Source organism: Thalassophryne amazonica, chromosome 18, assembly GCF_902500255.1.
Source record: "Thalassophryne amazonica chromosome 18, fThaAma1.1, whole genome shotgun sequence".
Lineage (NCBI taxonomy): Eukaryota > Metazoa > Chordata > Actinopteri > Batrachoidiformes > Batrachoididae > Thalassophryne > Thalassophryne amazonica.
The window spans coordinates 8,227,983-8,249,414 of record NC_047120.1 but is presented as its reverse complement, the minus strand read 5'-3'; the positions used below and the strand labels follow the sequence as shown (position 1 = coordinate 8,249,414).

The 21,432-nt window shown below is 43.8% G+C and overlaps 1 protein-coding gene across 4 annotated transcripts in view; it reads right to left on the bottom strand.

Annotated features, from left to right (window-relative positions):
* The window catches only part of ccdc57 (coiled-coil domain containing 57), a 71,560-nt gene that overhangs the window by 4,511 nt on the left and 45,617 nt on the right, over nt 1-21,432 (bottom strand). For all 4 annotated transcript variants that reach the window (XM_034194385.1, XM_034194386.1, XM_034194387.1 and 1 more), the window contains 4 exons: nt 17,037-17,110; nt 13,547-13,787; nt 8,004-8,113; nt 5,657-5,843 (listed from right to left, as the gene is read on the bottom strand). In XM_034194385.1, the coding sequence (XP_034050276.1) occupies nt 5,657-5,843; nt 8,004-8,113; nt 13,547-13,787; nt 17,037-17,110 (612 nt within the window). The remainder of the gene's footprint in view (nt 1-5,656; nt 5,844-8,003; nt 8,114-13,546; nt 13,788-17,036; nt 17,111-21,432) is intronic.

Sequence of the window (21,432 nt, the reverse complement as noted above, 5' to 3'; positions counted from 1 at the left end):
GACAGCATTCTGAGAGCAGTCTAAACAGTCAGGCACAGTTGCGCATCCAGCCCGAATGTCTACTGTCGAGGTGCGTTTGAGGTGGAAAAATATCATACGGCGGTTGAGGTGGACACTAACTGCAATTTGACTATGTTCTCAATATTCTCACAGCATTAAAACAGCATGCGATACAATCTGATCACCGTGGGGGGGGGGGGGGGGGGGGGTGAATTAGAAGCGGGCCACGACACATCCAGCCAGAATGGTTCACCTCCACAACATGTTGTGGAGCAGCTACAGGGTACAACGGTCATCACCACAACATCATTACAGATGCCATCGGGCCGTATAACAGCTGGCGACACAATATGAATTTTGAGGAATATATCAGTGTTCAGATCCATATATGTGAGACAGGACTAAATCCATCGCACACTCTCTCTCTCTCCTCCTCTCCAGGTGATCAGCTGTTTAGCGGACAGTTGTACGCCTCATGCACGCACACTGGACCAGATGATATGAGCCAATGCACGAGAGCCGAGGGGAACAGATGATCCAGCCACACGCATCGAAGCAGTCAGATGACAGGGCCAACGCAGGAAAACCGCAGCATCACATGGAATAATTATTTCATAGTGGACGGTGCATTTGCGATCATGGCGGATTTCACCATCCCACTTCGCATCCATGTCACACAGATAACATGACAGCTAATGGCTGCGGTGTGACAGGTGGCCGGCGAGTGGTGGGAAGCGCATCTGGAGCCGTTCCAAAGGTGATTACTTACTTTATTTACATTCTAGTACCTTGGTACTAGAATGTACTTTGACCGTTGGGGTTTTTCATAATTGTTGTATGGCCTTGCCTTACAATGTGGAGCGCCTTGGGGCAACTGTTTGTTGTGATTTGGCGCTATATAAAAAAAAAGTTGATTGATTGATTGGTAAACGGTTGCATCATCAGTCCTTCTAATGGTTTGGAAAATGTATCGGTCATGATATGTTTATTACAGCTGTGACACCATGTTCATGTGCGCTGCACATCAGCACGTCTGTGACACGCTGATGCACAGTGGGGCTGTCTTGACGGGGTGGAACAGCCATGATAACACGATATACCAGATACATCTTCTAACATGAAGTGGACTGACAATGGATCTGTAATACCACACTCATTATGGACGTGACACCATTATCACAAGCACTGTGCATCAGAGCATCTCTGTGACCCAAGCAGAGGGTCACCCCCTTGAGTCTGGTCTGCTTAAGGTTTCTTCCTCAGAGGGAGTTTTTCCTTACCACTGTGCCTGTGTGCTTGCTCTGGGGGTTGGTAAGGTTAAACTTTGCTTGTGTGAAGCGCCTTGAGGCATTTGGTGCAATATATTCAATGAGCTGAGTACCTGCCGGCACCCCCCCCCCCCCCCCCCAACACACGCACGCGTGCGCGCACACACACACACACGACACCTGAGAAATAGCCTCTTTCAAGTTGAGGGGCGGGGGAGGAGTACATTGCATCCAAGCCTGACAAGTTTGGAATCAAGTTTTGGATTGCAGCAGATCTGATAAACTTTATTGTTTTTGTATTTTGAAATGGATGCCTGCAACACATTTAAAAAAAGCTGGGACAGTGGTATGTTTACCACTGTGTTACATCACCTTTCCTTCTAACAACACTCAATAAGCATTTGGGAACTGAGGACACTAATTGTTGAAGCTTTGTAGGTGGAATTCTTTCCCATTCTTGCTTGATGTACGACTTCAGTTATTCAACAGTCCAGTGTCTCCGTTGTCATATTTTGCGCTTCATAATGCACCACACATTTTCAATGGGCGACAGGTCTGGACTGCAGGCAGGCCAGTCTAGTACCCACACACTTTTACTACAAAGCCACGCTGTTGTAACACGTGCAGAATGTGGCTTGACATTGTCTTGTTGAAATAAGCAGGGACGTCCCTGAAAAAGACATTGCTTGGATGGCAGCATGTGTTGCTCCAAAACCTGGATGTACCTTTCAGAATTGTTGGTGCCATCACAGATGTGTAAGGTGTCCATGCCATGGGCACTAACACACCCCATACCATCACAGATGCTGGCTTTTGAATTTTGTGCTGGTAACAATCCCGATGATCTTTTTCCTCTTTTGTTCAGAGGACACGACAGCCATGATTTCCAAAAACAATTTGAAATGTGGACTCATCAGACCACAACACACTTTTACACTTTGCGTCTGTCCATTTCAAATGAGCTCGGGTCCAGAGAAGGCGGCGGCGTTTCTGGATGTTGTTGATGTATGGCTTACGCTTTGCATGGTAGAGTTTTAACTTGCACTTGTAGATGTAGAGACGAACTGTGTTAACTGACAATGGTTTTCTGAAGTGTTCCTGAGCCCACGCGGTAAGCTCCTTTACACAATGTTGTCGGTTTTTAATGCAGTGCCGCCTGAGGGGTCGAAGGTCACGGGCATTCAATGTTGGTTTTCGGCCTTGCCGCTTACGTGTAGAAAGTTCTCCAGATTCTCTGAATCTTCTGATTATTTTATGGACTGTAGATGATGGAATCCCTAAATTCCTTGCAATTGAACATTGAGAAACATTGTTTTTAAAACTGTTGGATGATTTTTTTCATGCAGTTGTTCACAACTGGTGATCCTTGTCCCATCTTTGTTTGTGAACGGCTGAGCCTTTTGGGGATGCTCCTTTTATATCCAATTATGACACTCACGTGTTTCCAATTAGATGTTCTTTGAGCATTCATCAACTTTCCCAGTCTTTTGTTGCCCCATCCCACCTTTTTTTAAATGTGTTGCAGTCATCCATTTCAAAATGACCAAATTTTGCACAAAAACAATAAAGTTTTTCAGTCTGTACATTAAATATCTTGTCTTTGTGGTGTATTCAATTAAATATAGGTTGAAGAGGATTTGCAAATCATTGTATTCTGTTCTTATTTACATTTTACACAAGGTCCCAATTTCACTGGAATTGGGGTTGTAATATTTTCCCCTTAAAAGAATGCAGACGTTTTCTATCTCTGCATAGTTCTGGACATCACTGAAGAAATAAACATATTGAAAATATGGATTGACCGAAACAAACTGTCATTAAACTTAAATAAAACAAAACTAATGCTATTTGGGAACTGCAGAACAAATGAGCAAGTACAAATACAGATAGATGGGGTGCAGATTGAAAGGGTTAATGAATATAAATTTCTTGGGGCAATAACAATAGATGAGAAAAATCAGCTGGAAAGCACCCATCAAATAAAAACAAACCAAATCATCAAGAAGCATTTCAGTGTTTTTTTTAAACATGTTCTGGATCAAAAATCACTCTGCACTTATTTCTTTTGTTATGTTCAAAATAAACCTTCAAATAAACAGTTCAACAATACAGTTCAACAATAAACATCCAGGAGTCACCAGGTAAGTTTATGATGTTCACTGTGAAACTACAATATAGAAATAAAAATAAATGAAAAAAAAATTACAATTTGTCATGCATTTGACTCTTTTATGTCAACAAACGCTGAGTCAATTATTATACTCAACACAAATGCACACAAACATGCTGACAGGCGACAGCTTAATGCTAACTTTAACACTGAAAATGCCATAGACACGCTAACACGTTAGCATCGCTCCCATTTTAAAGTTCTAAAATACATCAGACTAATAGACAGCCAATTTACACGCTTCACCAATTTCAAGTCAATCAGATGAAAATACTCATAAACTATTCTAAAATACTAACAAACACTAAAATACTAACAAACAAACAAATGAAAAGTTCGTGTTACACTGACTTCAAATTCAGTGGCTGAAATTAAAGAAGGATAATTATCATACTACACAAACACTGTTTTTATGTAATGTGCACAGAAGCGCATATTTGACACGCGTTCTGTGCATCTAAACGCTGTTTTTTACGCAGCTTTTTAAGAGCTCCACATTGTGCTGTGATGAACAGCGTACTGTTGACACAGAACTGCTCTGACCTGTCTGCTCAGTCCGCGTCAGGGCAGCAAGTGTCAGGATTTCCCCTGGATTCTGGTTTTAACTGTCACCTGGATCAGATATGTGACTGATGATTGATAGACTATTTAAACCCTGACTTTCTGTTCAGTAGTTACCAGATACTTGCGTTGCAGTTTGCATTGCATGTTCCTTGAGATTGCTTGAGATCCCACAGCCTGGTTCTTCATAGACTCTTCCACAATCCAAGACCCAGACCATTTCCAGGAGGATCAAGCTTGACAGTCTCTCTGTGACCTTGACCACGTCTACCTGCCGCTCCCATGCGCTTAAGACGTCGGAGCTTCCTGCTGTCATGGTTAGGGGTGTGTCTGTTCCTTCTGTTTGCCACGCCCTTCCCTGCTCGCCCCCCACACCTGTGTTTGATTTGTCTTAATCACTCCCTCTATTTTAGTCCGGCTGTGCCTGCTCTCCATGCCAGATCGTTGTGCTTTACTGCTTTCACTTCCAGCCTTCCTTCCGAGTTTTGTGTCCAAGTTCTGATTGCCTGCCGTGTTTTTTGACCACCTGCCTGTTTTCTGGACTGTGCCCTGCATGATGTACTTGCTACGTTGCTGATTATTGACTGCCTGCTCATGTACTGAATCCTGCCTGTGACCCGACTAAACCTCTTTGAACATCTAGCGCCTGAGTCTGAGTCCAGCATTTGTGTCCAGCCTCTCCTGGCTCCTGAGGCTAAACTTCAGGTAACTTGGCCAACTCTCTAATTCCCGTATTAGACTGAACTGTCTTTCCTGGTGTTCCAGACGCCTTCCTGAGTGCCTTCCACGCTGCCCTGATCCCTTGTCCTGGCTACCTGCACTGCAGTGTCACTTTGGAACTCCTCAGCTCTTGGCGCAAAGCACTACAGCGCAACACGCCAGTTAAGTTCCTTCTCATCTCATTGGGATCCCGTTCTCACTTGTTCCTGTCTGTGACTGTGCTATGATAAAGAACTGTTCCAAGAACTCTTCCTAAGAACTGCATGAACTCTGATAAACTGTATTGAGCCCAGCTGTCTAAGTCCTGCTTAACTGGAACTGTGTCACATGCACAGTACTTAACCTCTGACCTCTGGATACAAATGATAAAATGTGCTTTTTGACCACACAATATGTGATTATTTTAGTTGTTAAATCGTTGTCGTCACAATTAAACAGCTAGAAGAATATCTCCTTTTTACAGACTCAGAGGCCCCGCAGAGTGTCTTGATGCTTTCTGCTGTTCTTCTGTCAGCGGTGCGATGAAACTGCTGCAATAACTAATAAGACTGGGGGGGGGATTGTTGGTGATACCAATGAAAGATGGTGTTAAGTTTCAAAACGCTGGGAGTAACGAACCAAAGACAAACGCTTTAGATCAGAGCCCCTCTGCCTGCACTTCCGGTGGTTGCCACCAGGTGGCTTTTCATTTATTTTCCCAAAACTTGTGAAGTCTGACCCAATTATCAGTGGTAAATGTCACTGGATATTATCATTGGATACTTGTCAAAAGACTTTGACAAGACTAACAAACAAGCTAACATACAAACAAACAAACCAGAGAGAGCAACAGAATCTTGTCGAATGACTTTGACAATAATAACTGCCATAAATACATCAGCTGGATGAAAATATCAGTGAGGGCCAGTCAACACCTTAGTTTTCTATGCAAGGTTACCTGCTGAGGAAATAGAGCAACTGAGATCATGGTCCAGAAGCTCCCACAGTTCTCTCAGTGATGATGGCGATTCCTCAGTTGACCAGCAGGATCCAGACTGACTGACGTACGACTGTAGTCCTGCATCCACACGCACTGACCCATGTGACCAGCTACGTGGAAGACTGTCCTTGGTGCACCTTGAATTCTACATGAGAAGAGAACAGGAAAGTGAGGATGGAAGCAAAGTTTTACTTCCAGGATGACTGAAAAATCAAATCCTCTGATGCAGTCAACATTCTACCAAAAGTTATTTTGTCCTACAAAATTTTAAAGAACTGGAAGAACTGATGGAGTACTGGTTATTTAGATAGCCATTAAAGCTACATCAAAGATGGAATTATGAAGATACTTTGAGAGCAATGATGTTGTCGTAGATATTGTGCACGTGATAATAGTGAATAGATATGATGATGTGTGTTATTTCAATTTTTCAATTTATTTTCATTTATATTGTGCCACATCACAACGAAGTTGCCTCAAGGGGCTTCACACAAGTAAGGTCTAACCTTACCAACCCCCAGAGCAAGCACACAGGTGACAGTGGTAAGGGAAAAACTCACTCTGATGATTTGAAGGCGAAACCTTAAGCAGACCAGACTCAAAGGGGCGACCCTCTGCTTGGGCCATGCTACCAACACAACTGACAAAACAATTTACAACATGAATGGGATGGGAGGGTTACAGAAACAGACCCACTCCCATCTCTGGATAGAGCTGCACATCAAACAAGGAGAAAATCAGAATCAGGCATCAGAAAGACAACAAATACAGTATAATCTGTAATGTGTCACAACAAGAAAAACAGAAGAAATACTAAGGTGATCGCCGGCCACTAGTCCTAAGCTTCAGCGCCCTGCTCCGTTTCCTAATAAAATGAATTTAAAAGGGTAAAAAGCATAGTAACATACTATGCCAATAGTACAAATATTTAATTTGGTGAAAGCTGAAATGTTTCATTCAGCTCGGCTTCACCTTGTTGAATGGTACATTCCAGCTTTCACTCAACACTCAGAGCTTTCAATCAACATTTCAGATTTAACTTTGTTTTTTTTCTGGGCAATATCCAGAGCAGAAATGCAACTATTTCATATTCTTCACTATTATTCGGACACAAGTTACAAAGGGTAGAATGACCTTCTTTCGGCTGCACCCATTAGGGGGCGCCACAGTAGATCAATCGTTTCCATCTCACCCTGTCCTCTGTATCTTCCTCTGTCACACCTACCACCTGCATGTCCTCCCTCAGCACATCCATACCCCCTCGTTTGTCCTCCCTCTTCTCCTCCTGCCTGGTGGCTCCATCCTCAGCATCCTTCTCACTATATACCCTGGGTCCTTCCTCTGCACAAGTCCAAACCATCTCAGTCTCTGACTTTGTCTCCAAACTGTCTCACTTGAGCTGTCCCTCTGATATGTTCATTCCTAATCCTGTCCATTCTCGTCACTCCCAAAGAGAATCACAACATCTTCAGCTCCACTTCCTGTCCTTTTGTTAGTGCCACCGTCTCTAAGCCATCCAACATATTTGGTCTCACTACTGTCGTAAACACTTTCCCCATTCACTTTTGCTGATATTCTTTGGTCACAAATCACTCCTGCCACCTTTCTCCACCCACTCCACCCTGCCTGCACTCTCTTCTTCACCTCTCTACCACACTCTCCATTACTTTGGACGGCTGACCCCAAGTATTTAAACTCATCTACTTTCACCACTTCTACTCCTTGTAACTGTACTATTCCACTGGGCTCATTCACACACATGGACTCAGCCTTGCTCCTACTAACGTTCATTCCCCTTCTCTTCAGAGCATATCTCCACCTCTCCAGACTAGACTCAACATGCTCTCTACTCTCATATATACTCTACTCCACATATATTGTTGGAATATAATATATATATTTTTATATAGTTATTTTATGTGTCTCCGTTTCTTTTTTTTTTTTTTGTACATTCTCGACATTGGAGTAAGTGTATTTAAACATTTCCCCTGGAGATCAATAGAGTATTTCTCCTTCTGACAAGATCAGGATAAACCTATGATCTGCAACGTTACCTTCACCCTCTCACCGTGGTTTTCCACATGCTTCTGTTTTGAATATTATGAAAGCTCAAATAAATATCTTTAAACTACATAAATTAATATGTACATACTATTAATGCAAGAAAAAAGTGTATGTACTCACCTATCTGCTGGAAAAGGTTTTTCTAATACACACTCTAATTTTCCTCACTCAGTTCAGTATGGCAGAACGTGTCTGAGTGTGAGATGTATGTGTGGTCAATGTTCAGTTTCATTCAAATGACCTGGGTGAGGAGCAGGTCCTGAAGCTGGTCCTGAGTCCACGGACTGTGATGGGGCGGGGGGTTCCTCTCTGCCTCCACCCATTCGTTCACAGACACAGAATCCTGAGGGACTGTGAGGAAACATAAAACATCAGTGAAGGTAACGTACAAGAACTGAGAAAATACCAACACTTTATTATTATTATAATTATTATTATTACGGTTATTAGTGGGGGAAGAAACTAATTACATTCACCTTTATTTTGGGAGGTGTATGTCTGAGATGCCCTGTGAGAGACTGTCATCTGTCCAGGGTCAACCCGCCCCTCGCCCTCTGACTGCTGCGACAGGCTCCAGCCGCCCCTCCCATGACACTTAATTGGGGTAAACGTGTATAGAAAATGAATGAATATTTGAGTCATTAACTGTCTGAAATATGCAGTGGGACGAATCCATTTGGGGCGTGTCACCTGTTATGTCAGCAGCAGCGATGGCACCGTGTCCATGAGGCGTGTGCATGTTGTAATCTGAAAGTAGTATGAACCAATCAGAGTGGATCAGCCCTAAAAGCAGAGTGGGGAGCTCCAGTTGGTCTTCCTCCTGATACTCACTGTTCTTTCATCTCACCTGTTTTCTCTGAAGTCAGGACTCGCTGAACAAGCCGACTCTGGCAGCAGGTTCCTGCTCCACCAGTGTTCAGTCTCCATGTTCCACGTGAAAATCTGTTCCTGAATCCCGCCTGCCCCTGAACACTTCTTTGGCTGCCTGTGTCTGCTTAGGCTCGTATCTCACTGGGCTGAGACAGCCTGTGAATGGCATCCTCACAGCCAGTCACTGTCCCCTCGTGGGGCGGTCGAGGAACACCGCTTCTGAAGTGACTGAACATTCCAGCAGCCTCCGGCTGGCCCTGCTCTGTTTGAAGATGAGTGTGTGTGTATTTTTGAACAGAAGTGGATTGAGTTTAATGCTCCTGGTCGGCACACACACGATGTGTGCGCGACTGCGCGTGGACAGCGTGCTGGAAATCACTTGTGTGTTGAATGAGGACTATTTTTTTTTTTTTTTAAATCAGAGCGCTCCCTGAGGAACAAGAGCCCGTGCGCACATGGAACAGGGCTTCGAATGCATCACGGTGCTCGACCAGTGGGAGGAGAGGACAGTCACCAGCTGGTACAATAATACTGATGTGTAGCAATGGACAATTTTCAAGTTGTGCCGCCATCTTGAAACCGAGACTTCCGGTTAGTGAGCCTCTCGCTCGCAGTGTCCTTCGTTCGTGCCATATTAGCGGGGCTTCGTTGCTGGGAAAGTTCAACGACCAAAATACCAACATTCTGGTTACAATGAACATGTTTCACTATTATTTGATTCCTTTGTGCGACTGACATCGTTATTCAAGCATTCAAAAGGCTATTCCTACCTCCACACAACTCCAAACAGCGACGAGAAAGTTTCTTGACAGAGTTGTGATGTCATCACGCATGCGCGTAGGTGCTGTCTCGTGGCAACTTGAAAATCATCCATTCCTGGACATTATTCTGAAAGTCCGTTAGTGGCTTTCCACCCGTTTCATGTGTGTGAAGCTAATTTATTCTTGCAAATAAATTAGCTTCACACAGGCGTCTTCTAACTGTCACAGCACAGGTAACTCCAGACTGTCTTTGATCATCCTGGAGCTGATCAGTGGGTGAGCCTTTGCCATTCTAGTTATTCTTCTATCCATTTTGATGGTTGTTTTCCCTTTTTTTCCACGTGTCTGTTTTTTTTTGTCCATTTTAAAGCATTGGAGATCATTGTAGATGAGCAGCCTATAATTTTTTGCACCTGCATATAAGTTTTCCCTCTCCAATCAACTTTTTAATCAAACTACGCTGTTCTTCTGAACAATGTCTTGAACGTCCCATTTTCCTCAGGCTTTCAAAGAGAAAAGCATGTTCAACAGGTGCTGGCTTCATCCTTAAATAGGGGACACCTGATTCACACCTGTTTGTTCCACAAAATTGACGAACTCACTGACTGAATGCCACACGACTATTATTGTGAACACCCCCTTTTCTACTTTTTTTACTAATAGCCCAATTTCATAGCCTTAAGAGTGTGCATATCATGAATGCTTGGTCTTGTTGGATTTGTGAGAATCTACTGGTACCTTGTTTCCCATGTAACAATAAGAAATATACTCAAAACCTGGATTAATCTTTTTAGTCACATAGCACTACTATTATTCTGAACACTACTGTGTGTGTATATATATATATATATATATATATATATATATATATACACACACACACCCACACACATTTTATATTTAAACATTTCTGTGGTATATAAGATGTCTTGTTTCTTTTGTGGTGTACAGTAGCTCAATTTCATTGCTCCCCGCCAGGACAATGACAATAAAGACTATTCTATTATTTGTTATTTTATAATTATTTTCAGTGCGTTTTCTGCCTTAAGTAAAGGACATTTTCACAGCCTCCTTCACATAAAAACGTCCACATCCACTCAGAGTATTGTGTGTGCAAACGTGACACCATGTCACCCGTGCCAGTGGCGTTGAATATCCATGAGAGTGCTGCACAGCATTTGCGTGCAAATCCTTGTGGCTACAAAGGATGTGCCAGTGTTGCTCGACTGTCACGTGTGTGCTGTGCTGCATGTCAGTGTCTCTCGTGTGGTATGTGTGCGGACTGCTTGAGACTTGTGGGTGTAATTTTCGCCGCGACTCCGGACGGCATTCAGCGGACAGTTGGCCGCTATGCGCGTACGTGTCGGGAGGACCAATTCAGTGAGATTCCACTCCTTTTTGCCTGGTGTCGCACAATGCTGTATCTCTGCGTCCTCTCCACCACTCGTGTGTCAGTGAGATTCGAGCCTTACCTTTACAAGACGCCCCTGAGCTAAGGAAGAAACCTGCATCAGACTGGTGTCCCGTCTGGGGAACTTGTAGGCCTCCTTCCGCTTGATGCTATGGAATAAGGAGATAAGCACCGGTGCTGCAGACAGAATGGTCCACCCCAAAAAATTGGTCCGCCTGCCTTCACTGCGCATGCGTCACTTGGGACCACAGCAGCTCGTCTGAGATCTCAGTTTCTTTGTCCAAAGTGATCAAATGGATTAATGCGATTACAAACCATCAGATGACAAAGTAAAACCTCTTAAATCATTCTAAAGTCAGTTTGAAGTAGAAACAAGGCAAAACTCTGTGATGCTTTGAAATGACGGAGGCGCAGTGAACGCAGGGCGGACCGAATTTTAAGGGGGAACGTTCAACTGGTGACACCGGCACCACCGGGCTTCAGGGCCTGTGCACTCAGTCCAGATAAGCTGCTGATTTATTATGTGATTCATCTTTTCATATTGCAACAAAGATTTGGTGCCATGTTTGTTTTGTAATTTTAACAGGTAACACTCAGCTTCTCCCATTCACTCGGGGTCACCACAGCAGATTACAGGTGGACCTGAATGCTGATTTGGCACAAGTTTTATGCCGGATACCCTTCCTGACACAACTCTGTTACATGGAGAATGGGCGGGATGGGGGGAGTATGGGGGAGTTGAAACAGGAACTAGTCTAGAAACAAACACACAATCCACTTTTCCACCAATGGATAAGACATAAAAACCACAGCCACACCAACACAACCACAAAGACAACCACACCAACAACAAAACAACGAACACAACCATACCAATAACCTAACAAACACAACCACAACACCAACACAACCACCCCACAACCACACCAACAACATGACCACAAACACAACCACACCACTAACACAACCACACCAACAACACGACCACCCCACAACCACGACCGCACCAACAACACAACCACATACACAACCACACCAACAGCACGACTACACCAACAACATGACCACAAACACAACCACACCAACATGACGACAAACATCCACATGAACAACACAACCACAACAACATGACCGCAAACATCCACACGAACAACACAACCACAACAACATGACGACAAACACAACCACACCAACAACACAACCACAAACACACCAACAACACAGCCACACCATCAACACAACCACACCAACAACATGACCACACCAACAAACCACGACCACACCAACACGACCGCAAACATCCACACGAACAACACGACCACATGAACAACACAACCACACCAACAACACAACCACACCATCAACATGACCATACCAACAAACCACGACAACAGGACCACACCAACAACATGACCACAAACAACTGCACCAACAACACAATCACATCAACAACACAACCGAATCAACAGCATAACCACACCAACAACACAAGCACAACCACACTAACAACACAGCCACACCAACAACACAACCACAGCCACATCAACAAAACAACCTCACCAACAACACGACACCAACAACACAACCACAAACACAACCACACCAACATGACGACAAACATCCACACGAACAACACAACCACAACAACACGACCGCAAACATCCACACGAACAACACAACCACAACAACACAACCACAAACACAGCCACACCAACAACACAACCACAAATACAACCACACCAATAATACAACCACAAACACACCAACAACACAGTCACACCATCAACACAACCACACCAACATGACCACACCAACAAACCACGACCACAAACACACCGGCAACAGGACCACACCAACAACATGACCACAAACACAACCACAAACACAACCACACTAACAACACGACCATACTGACAACACAACCACACCAACAACACGACCACACCAATAACATAACCACAAACACGACCACACCAACAACATAACCACAAACACAACCACATCAACAACACAACCACACCAACAACACAACCACCCCACAACCACACCAACAACATGACCACAACCACACCACTAACACAACCACACCAACAACACGGCCACAAACACAACCACCCCACAACACGTCCACAACCACACCACAAACACAACCACACCACCAACACAACCACACCAACAACACGGCCACAAACACAACCACACCAACAACATGACCACAAACACAACCACACCACCAACACAACCACACCAACAGCACGACCACACTAACAACACGACCACAAACACGCCCACACCAACAACATAAGGACAAACATCCACACGAGCGACACAACCACAACAACATGGCCCCAAACACACCCACACCAACAACATAACGACAACCACACTAACACAACCACAAATATGACCACACCAACAACACAGCCACACCAACAACACAACCACACCAACAACATCACCACAAACATAACCACACCAATAACACAACCACACCAACAACATGACCATGGGTGTGTTTTTGGAGTAAAATGAAACAATCAGAATGCCATGTGTCACGGCCTCCTCAAACTAGATGGTCGATTCAGCAGGTAAGAGAAGTGAGAGGTTTTCTGGTGAGCTAACAATCCTGCACCCACCATTTACAGGAGGAGCATCCTCCACAACACAGAGGACGAGGACGTCCACTGTCCACTGTGACTGGACGCTGTACAAATAAAAGTGAACTGAACTGAATCACTCTACCTTGTACTCCAGCAATGGTGAGTTGCGATCGCAGGCGGTTTCCCATTTCTATGAGCTGCTGCTTCTCTTTGCTGAGGCGGGCAATGCAGTAAGCGGCTTGTTTCAGTCTGCTACGCAACACAGGGCCGCTGGTTTTGGCATCATGAACACTGCCAGATGAAGCACCATGCATACAAGCAGCTGCCAGCTGCTTCTTCTGCAGACACAGGCTGTCCTCCTGCAGCTGCTGCAGCACTTCACTCTGCAAACAAATGGAACACAGGATCCATCCCTGTGAGGAAACGCATCCTTACAGCAGTGAGCTTTGTCATCTCTGAAGTGAAAATCAAAGCTAAAACAGGATCTGTGGGTTAGCCTGTATCTCTGTGCACCATCTCAAGGTTCAGTGGAGCACATTCTAAAACACATTTGGCCTGTAAGAAAGTCTTCGTTGTTACCTTATGGAGCACATAAACTGGGTGCAAAGGTGGGTGGAGCTTTATCCGGGTCTGTGAGGACTACTCCCTGAATGTCCATTTTGTGAGCCTAGGCTGGGCGTGGCTGACCTTTTGACATCTTGCATCTGCAGCTTACCATTCACTCCTGTGCAGCTGACAGATCGGCTCATTCTTCCACTCCTCACCAGTTTGCTCATTCTCAGCTCATTCTGTTTTTGTGTGAACATTTTGAGACTGGATTTAACTTTGGTTGTTTCCTGTTTTTTTTTTTTTTTCCAGCCAACCACACCCAGCCTCACCATGCCGAGCCTTCAGACCCGCTGGCTTCCCAGGACATCACCCTGACCTTTGCACTCTTTGCTGAATTAATCCCTTTATCATTTTTAGTCAAAGCCCAGTGTCAGTGTCTCTGCTTTGGGTCCATTTCATCCATGTGTATCACAGTGTCATTATTCATGGATGTTTTATGCGTGTATCACACATCAATCCGTGTCACCAGAGTTTAAAGCACACAGCGCTGTGGTACTGAGCACACACCGGTCAGGATGCTCTCTTTACGAAATGGGTCTGTGAGGACAGGACGAGCAAGAATAAGCTGGAAACAAAGATTTATTCTGGCAGCCCCTTTACCATTTTGGTTTTGGAAAGTATGTATTTTATTATTATTGTCATTATATGATTAAACAGCATAATTGTTCAGATCACTCACAAAGTGTGGACAGTGCGCACAACCAAGTGTTTTAACTAACACAGAAGACAGAACAAACTCCAACTATTTCAGTCTGGCTTCATGCCGAAGACGTGAGTGTGACCCATCAGAATGTCGGTGAGGCTTGTGCGCACGTTAAAGCCTGGTTTATCGGTTTAGCGTTATAAAAGCTAACTTTTCAGTTAGCTGATTAGTGGTTATCAAAGCTAACTTTTTGGTTAGCTGTGCCCACCACTGATATTAGAGCCATCCACCATACGCCGCTGGCCTTGTTTCTTCACGAAGACTTGAAAAGCCCGTTATAGAGGCCTCATTTGATATGCTATAAACGTGTGAGTTCAGCCATGTATCACACTCCCAATGTGTCTAAATCAGGGGTGCCCAAGTTCGGTCCTCAAGATCTACCTTCCTGGCACTCAGTTGTTGGATTCAGGTGTGTTGGAACAGGGAGACAACTAAGAGTGTCAGGAAGGTTGATCTCAAGGACCGAACTTGGGCACCTCTGGTCTAAAGCATGTTGGAACACCAGCTCATTGACCAGCAATGACTTGGTACACAAGGACCTGCTAATTCAGCAGAGTCTTCGTCATGGTAATCCCTCAGTGGCCAGGAAGATGCTCTCCCAGTTAGTATCCTGCACAGGGACAGTGAAATGACTCAACAGGCCCAGTCTTGATGCACACAGTTTCTGGCAAAAGCTACACGTGGTTGCTGCAGGAAACGTCTGTTAGTTAGTTCAGGATCTTGCTCTCTCTCACTCGCCTCATGTAGGGGGCGATCACGGATGGACTAGGTCTGGCGGTGGGTCAAAAACTTTAGTGATTAGCTCAGCGCTGTAACGCTCCTCCTCAGCAGTGTTCATATGCATATTTTTGAAGACTTCCACTTCTGTGTGAACCACTGCTTGCCAACTGGCTTATTCCCTCAACACTCCGGAACTTGGCTACGTCCAGAACACTGATGTTGGTGAGGTCGTCTTCCCACCTGATGCAGAAGATGCTCCTCAGGCAGTGTTGGTGAAATCACTCGAGGGTCTTCAGGTGGCAGCGGTAGACAGTCCAGGTTTCAGATACAGCAGGGTTGGGAGGATGGCGACTTTGTAGACGAGGATTTTTGTCTTGTGTTGAAGGTCTCTGTCACTGAAAGCACAAGTACGAAGCCGGCCAAAGACAGTTCCTGCACATCTGAGTTGATGTTGGAACTCATTGTAGTCTGTGATTGATGAACCACGGCTGCCCAGGTACAGAAATTGGGTCACGTTCTCCGGCACCTGTCCGTCCAGTATCACAGCAGGCAACTTGGTGTTGACCATGTCTGGCCCCCCTTTCTATATAAACAATGACAAAATGACACATTCTAAAAAGTTATTTTATTCTCATGTGGTGAAACTTCACTGCAATAGATGGTGTATTTTTATGACCTGGCACCGCCACCTAGTGGATGTACAGAAACTGTGCACAAAAGGAGGACAGGAAGTTGGGTGAAAGAAGAAACCTTTTTGCTCTTGCTATGTTTCTCCCAGACTGATTTGAACCAAGGATCCTGTTGTCATAAGCTCAAAGCTTTAACCACTTGACCATCACCTCCCTGATGGGCTGAGAAGCCCTGAAGCCCAGTGGTGCTGGTGCTTATCCCCTGATACTGTCTGTGTCCATCACAGGTTTGTCCCCCCACCTAGGCTGGAACCCATTTACAGCTGGGAGGACTAGGACAAACACAGGTGAAGTGTTGTGTTCAAATTTCGGCTCCTTCCCAACCCCCCCAACAATGTCTGAGTAGATAAATACAGTAAATGAGATTTATGTAATGGAATCAATTACATTTTCAATTCAGTCAAGTTGTGGAGAAAGTGGGTCAGATATGAAGCCTTTACCATCAGACTTTATGGAGGTCACTCATGTAATTATTACAGTAAACTTCTCAATCCCTTTTTATTGTTGTGGTCGATTTATTATTATTATTTTTTTCAGGATTTATGGTGCACATAGTTTATCTCTCTACATCTCCTCAGCGTTCTTGTTGTAAAAAAAGAAAGAGAAAAACAAAGGTGGATATTGTCTGATATGGTTGTACCGTTATACTTGGTGTTGTTTTTCCACTTTCTGAAAATAAAGAATTAAAAAAAAGAAGTGTCTTGTTGAAGAACACAGAGGGACAGTGTGACTTTGAACTGAGCTCCCTGCTCTGAAACACGAAGACACTTCAGCTGAAGCCACGCCCTTTTATTAAAACGGGGGGTCATTATGAGACATGCTTGCAGATAACATTTATAACATTTATCAGCTCAAGTATCATTTGGAGTAAAACATTTCAGAGACTTGATTTCCGTGAAGTTCTTCAGTACCTGCTTGATGATGTTGTCGAGAGTCAACTCCAGATGTGCTACTCTGCTGGTGCCATTCACCAGAACAGCGCCACCTGGTGATAAAACAGCCAACAAAAGAAAAGTGGAACTGTCAGTCATCCTACTGCACACTATTTAGTATACGAGTTCATTCTGTGGGGAAAAACAAAAAATACACATTTGATGTAACGTTTGTTACATTCTGAAAGTTAAATTCTGTTGCCGTAACCTCAGTGTTTGTGATTTAATTTCCAAAAAACTTTAGACACCTTCAATTAAAAAAAAACAAAAAAAAAAAAAAACAACAACTTGTTGGGTCACCGTATGAGCTCAGGTTAGTTTGAAAGTTAACAACAGCACAAGACTGGACACAGATGAGTTACGCTGAAAAACATATCAAACAGAAAGGCAGAAGAAAATAAAAGGCTTTTGGGTGAAATCAGAGCACTGATGCAGACGTGGTTTTTGGCACGGGCGAGGCGGGCAGTCACCTGGGGCGCATTTTTTCATGACGCATATAGGGGCGGCACAAGTACTTTAAAAAAAAAAAATTATTCTGTGTCGTAAAGCAGTTATCATATCACTGTGTGAGGAATTGGCAAATTGGCATCGTGCCCCTGCATGCTGACGTGCACAGAACAGAACTTGTGACAGAAGTACTCTGGTTGTCTCTTGCATAACCGGGGACAGACACGCTCTTCCTCGGCCCTGCGGTCTGCTCCACGGCTCCGGACAGAGCATCGTGCTCACTGCTCCCCGCTGATCTGTCTCTACTCTGACAGAGCGAAGTCCATTAGGATGCAGCAGAGCAGAACTAGAACTCCAGAACGATGCAGGCAGCTAATTTATGATATAAAAGGCATATGAAAGCAGACAGACAGGGTGGAAGAAAGGGTCTGAATCTCACTGGGGAGGACAGGAGCTCCGTTCACATTACTAGTTGAACTGACTTGAATCTGACCTTTTTGTGTGCCTGCAAGAGTGTATGTTATTCAACTTTTACAATAATTTCCCAGCAGCTGGAAACTCTCTTTTTATTGTCATGTACATTGACGAAATAATAATAATAACAATGATGATGATGAAATTTAAAATGAGGTGTATCTTCATAATTAACTGGTTTATTTGATGGAGAAAAAGAAACACGTTTGATTTCACTGGCATGGGAACATTTCAGTTTAGATTTTTTTTTTTTTGACCCACAAATGAAGACCAAAAAATTCTGGAGGAAAAAAAGGCAAATACTACATGATCAAATTTCTGTTGAACCCAAAACTATTGCAGATTAATTAATGCAAAATATTTCCACATTTCACCTAATATTTACACTCAACAAAAATATAAACGCAACACTTTTGGTTTTGCTCCCATTTTGTATGAGATGAACTCAAAGATCTAAAACCTTTTCCACATACACAATATCACCATTTCCCTCAAATATTGTTCACAAACCAGTCTAAATCTGTGATAGTGAGCACTTCTCCTTTGTAAGCGTGTGTTTATTCAGATTTGCAATTCATGGATATTTTGTATAAGAGGTATTTTGTAGCCTGCCGTCTTTTGATTTCAATTTCAATTGCAAATTCAGGGACCCTTGTAAAAATATATAAATAAATAAATAAAAACAAACAAACAAAAAATTTGCTGTTTGTGCAAAAAACAAAAACAAAAAAAAAAGGGGGGGGGGAGGGGGCTCAGAGAAGGTCTCACCCGGGGAGTCATTCAGTGTAGAACCACCACTGCACTGATGGACTTCACCTGACTGTGTCAGGACCTGACAATTGCCCGGAAACTCAACCACCTGAACTGTGAACTGCAAAACGACCTGAGAGCATCTGACATGGACGTGATACTTAAAGACTAGAGAGCCGCACTCGTACAGCACAAACCTCTGCCAACACTAGTTTCCAATTCCATAAAATTTTATGTTGGAAAAATTTTTTCAAGGTCACAGTCCTGTTAGAAGTGACTTTCATAAGATAAATTAGATGTGATCACATGTCAGGAGGATGTATTTAGTTCATGCACTTGAATCAAAGTTTTTTTGTGGTGTTCACTGTTTTTTTTCCAACTTTTCCAGTTTCTGAATTCTTGTTCAGATAATTTTCACAGAACGTTATCTCTGCTGTGCAGAATTTGTCATTGCTTTTTGACACTTAATTTCCAACTGATAACTGGAAGACAAACAGGCATAAAATTGGAACATCCATCCAATTTTATTGGTGTAGGTAAATCTACAACAGAAAAACCTGAGTGACTGAGGCACTTTTGATTGAGATATAATGCAAAATGCATACCAATTGGGCTTTTCAATATTAAACTCAAATGTCCACAAAATCCACAATCTGAATCAGATCCTAAAAAACTCTGTCAGGTGATAGTGAGTGCCAGTCTGCACCCCACTTTCAAATATGAGAGGGATTGGTACATGTTTGGTTAAGATATAATGTAAAATGTACATTAAATGGGGTTTTCAATGTTAACTTAAAATGTCCACAAAATTGATAATCTGGATCAGATCTGGATCAAATTTTGGCAATCGATAAGTGATACCATCCTACATAAAGCTGTCAAATATGGAAGAAATTTGATCTTTTCAATGTTAAAGATAGAGATTTTTCCAATTCCAAGACTTTGACCTTTGACCTATAACCTTGAAAATTCAATCAGTTCTTGTCAATCAGGACATGAATCCTCTGTAAAAATTTCATAATGATATATGAAAAATTGTGGGCTCCAGGCTGTTCACAATCAAACAAACAAAGAAACGAACTGGGGCAAAAAATATCGTATTCGCACCTCAAAGCCACAAACTGAACCTCATCTTTGTTCCCTCCTGAGATGAGTCAGACTACAGTGGTGTTATCTGCAAATGTACCACCTGAGTTGTTGGTATGGTTGGGGTGCAGTTGGAGGCACTGGGCTCTGGGTTTCTGGTTGGGAAACGTGTTTGTTCACAGTGACGTAGTCAACCAGCCAAGTCTGATTTTTTTTTATGTTCCCGTCATGAAATGAGTCACATTTTCGTGACGCATTTTTTGTTTTACCATTTCTAACCCCCTCCCTTCCCCTAACCATGGCGATAACCCCACAGACCCCCCCCCCCCCCAAGTGTCACTCCGCATTTTGTGCTCCCGTCAGGAAAATGTGGTACTTTTCGTGACAGGAGCACAGACCGTAGATTATTTTACTTTTCATGATGCCGTCATCAAATGGTGTCCGATTGGGTTGTAGTCAGCACAGCGTGAGATGTTTTCTCCTCTGGTGTTCAAACTAACACCCATTTAGTTTGTGTAAAACAGTCTTGTAGCTGAGCCACAGCTCCCTCAGGGTATTAAGTGTCCTTGTGGTGGGGCTTGCTGACCTCCTGAGAGCCCTGCAGGCTGAAACAGGCGCAGTGAGACATGATCCGACTGGTCCAGGTGGAGAAGCGGCCCAGCTCTGTAGGGACGCTTAATATTAGAATATACATGGACAAGTGTCCTTCTTCTGCTGGAACATTTCACATGTTGAGTGAATTTTGGAGGTGCAGTCCTGAACCATACTTGGTTAAAATCACCAGCTGTGATGTGAACTTCATCAGGATTTGCCCTCTGATGCTTATTCACGGTGTTATGCAGGCCGTCCAGGGCTAAACTAATGTTAGCATCCAACAAGACATAAACAGCTGCAGCGACAGTGTAGGTGTGCTCGATGACGTGCTCGTCAATATTTAATTGTTCCACCTGCCCAACAAAAGGGTTCTGCCGTCAATGGAAACACAAACCAAGCCAGACTTAACTGTTCTGACCTGCACCACACTGTGCAGTAACGATCCGAACCACTTGGTGGAAACGGGGCTGTCAGCATACGCTGGCTAAACTGTAAAGGTGTGACAGGGCCCTCATGTTGTTTCAATGCCTACAGAATGGATCACGATCCAGACATTACAGGCAAGTCCAGCGGCAGGGGAGTGAACCTTCACATTTGGGAGAACTGGTGTGGGAGCGGATTGGTTGCAGTGCAGGAGAGTCTTTGTACTCCAGACATGGAGTCACTTTGCGTGTCACTCCATCCTTTCTATCTTCAATGTGAATATCCACAGTTGTTTTTCACACTGGTTAATATTCATCCCAAACAAATTGGGATTTGGCTGCCACCTGCCACGAGAGGTTTCGATGGGCTTGCACAGCGCACTCTCTGTCTTTCAGCTGCTGGTGTGTGCGAACTGTTGTAGAAACAGGTGTACGAAGCGTTGGAAGCAGCTACGATTTTACATGTTTTGCATATGATTCCTGCATTATACGCACTTCATGCGCAACTCGACCAAATTCGTACTATGTGTGAAGGGACCCTAAGTACTGCAGCTCTCATCCTGGCAGCAGCACTTACTTCAGTTGGCTGATGATACAGCTGT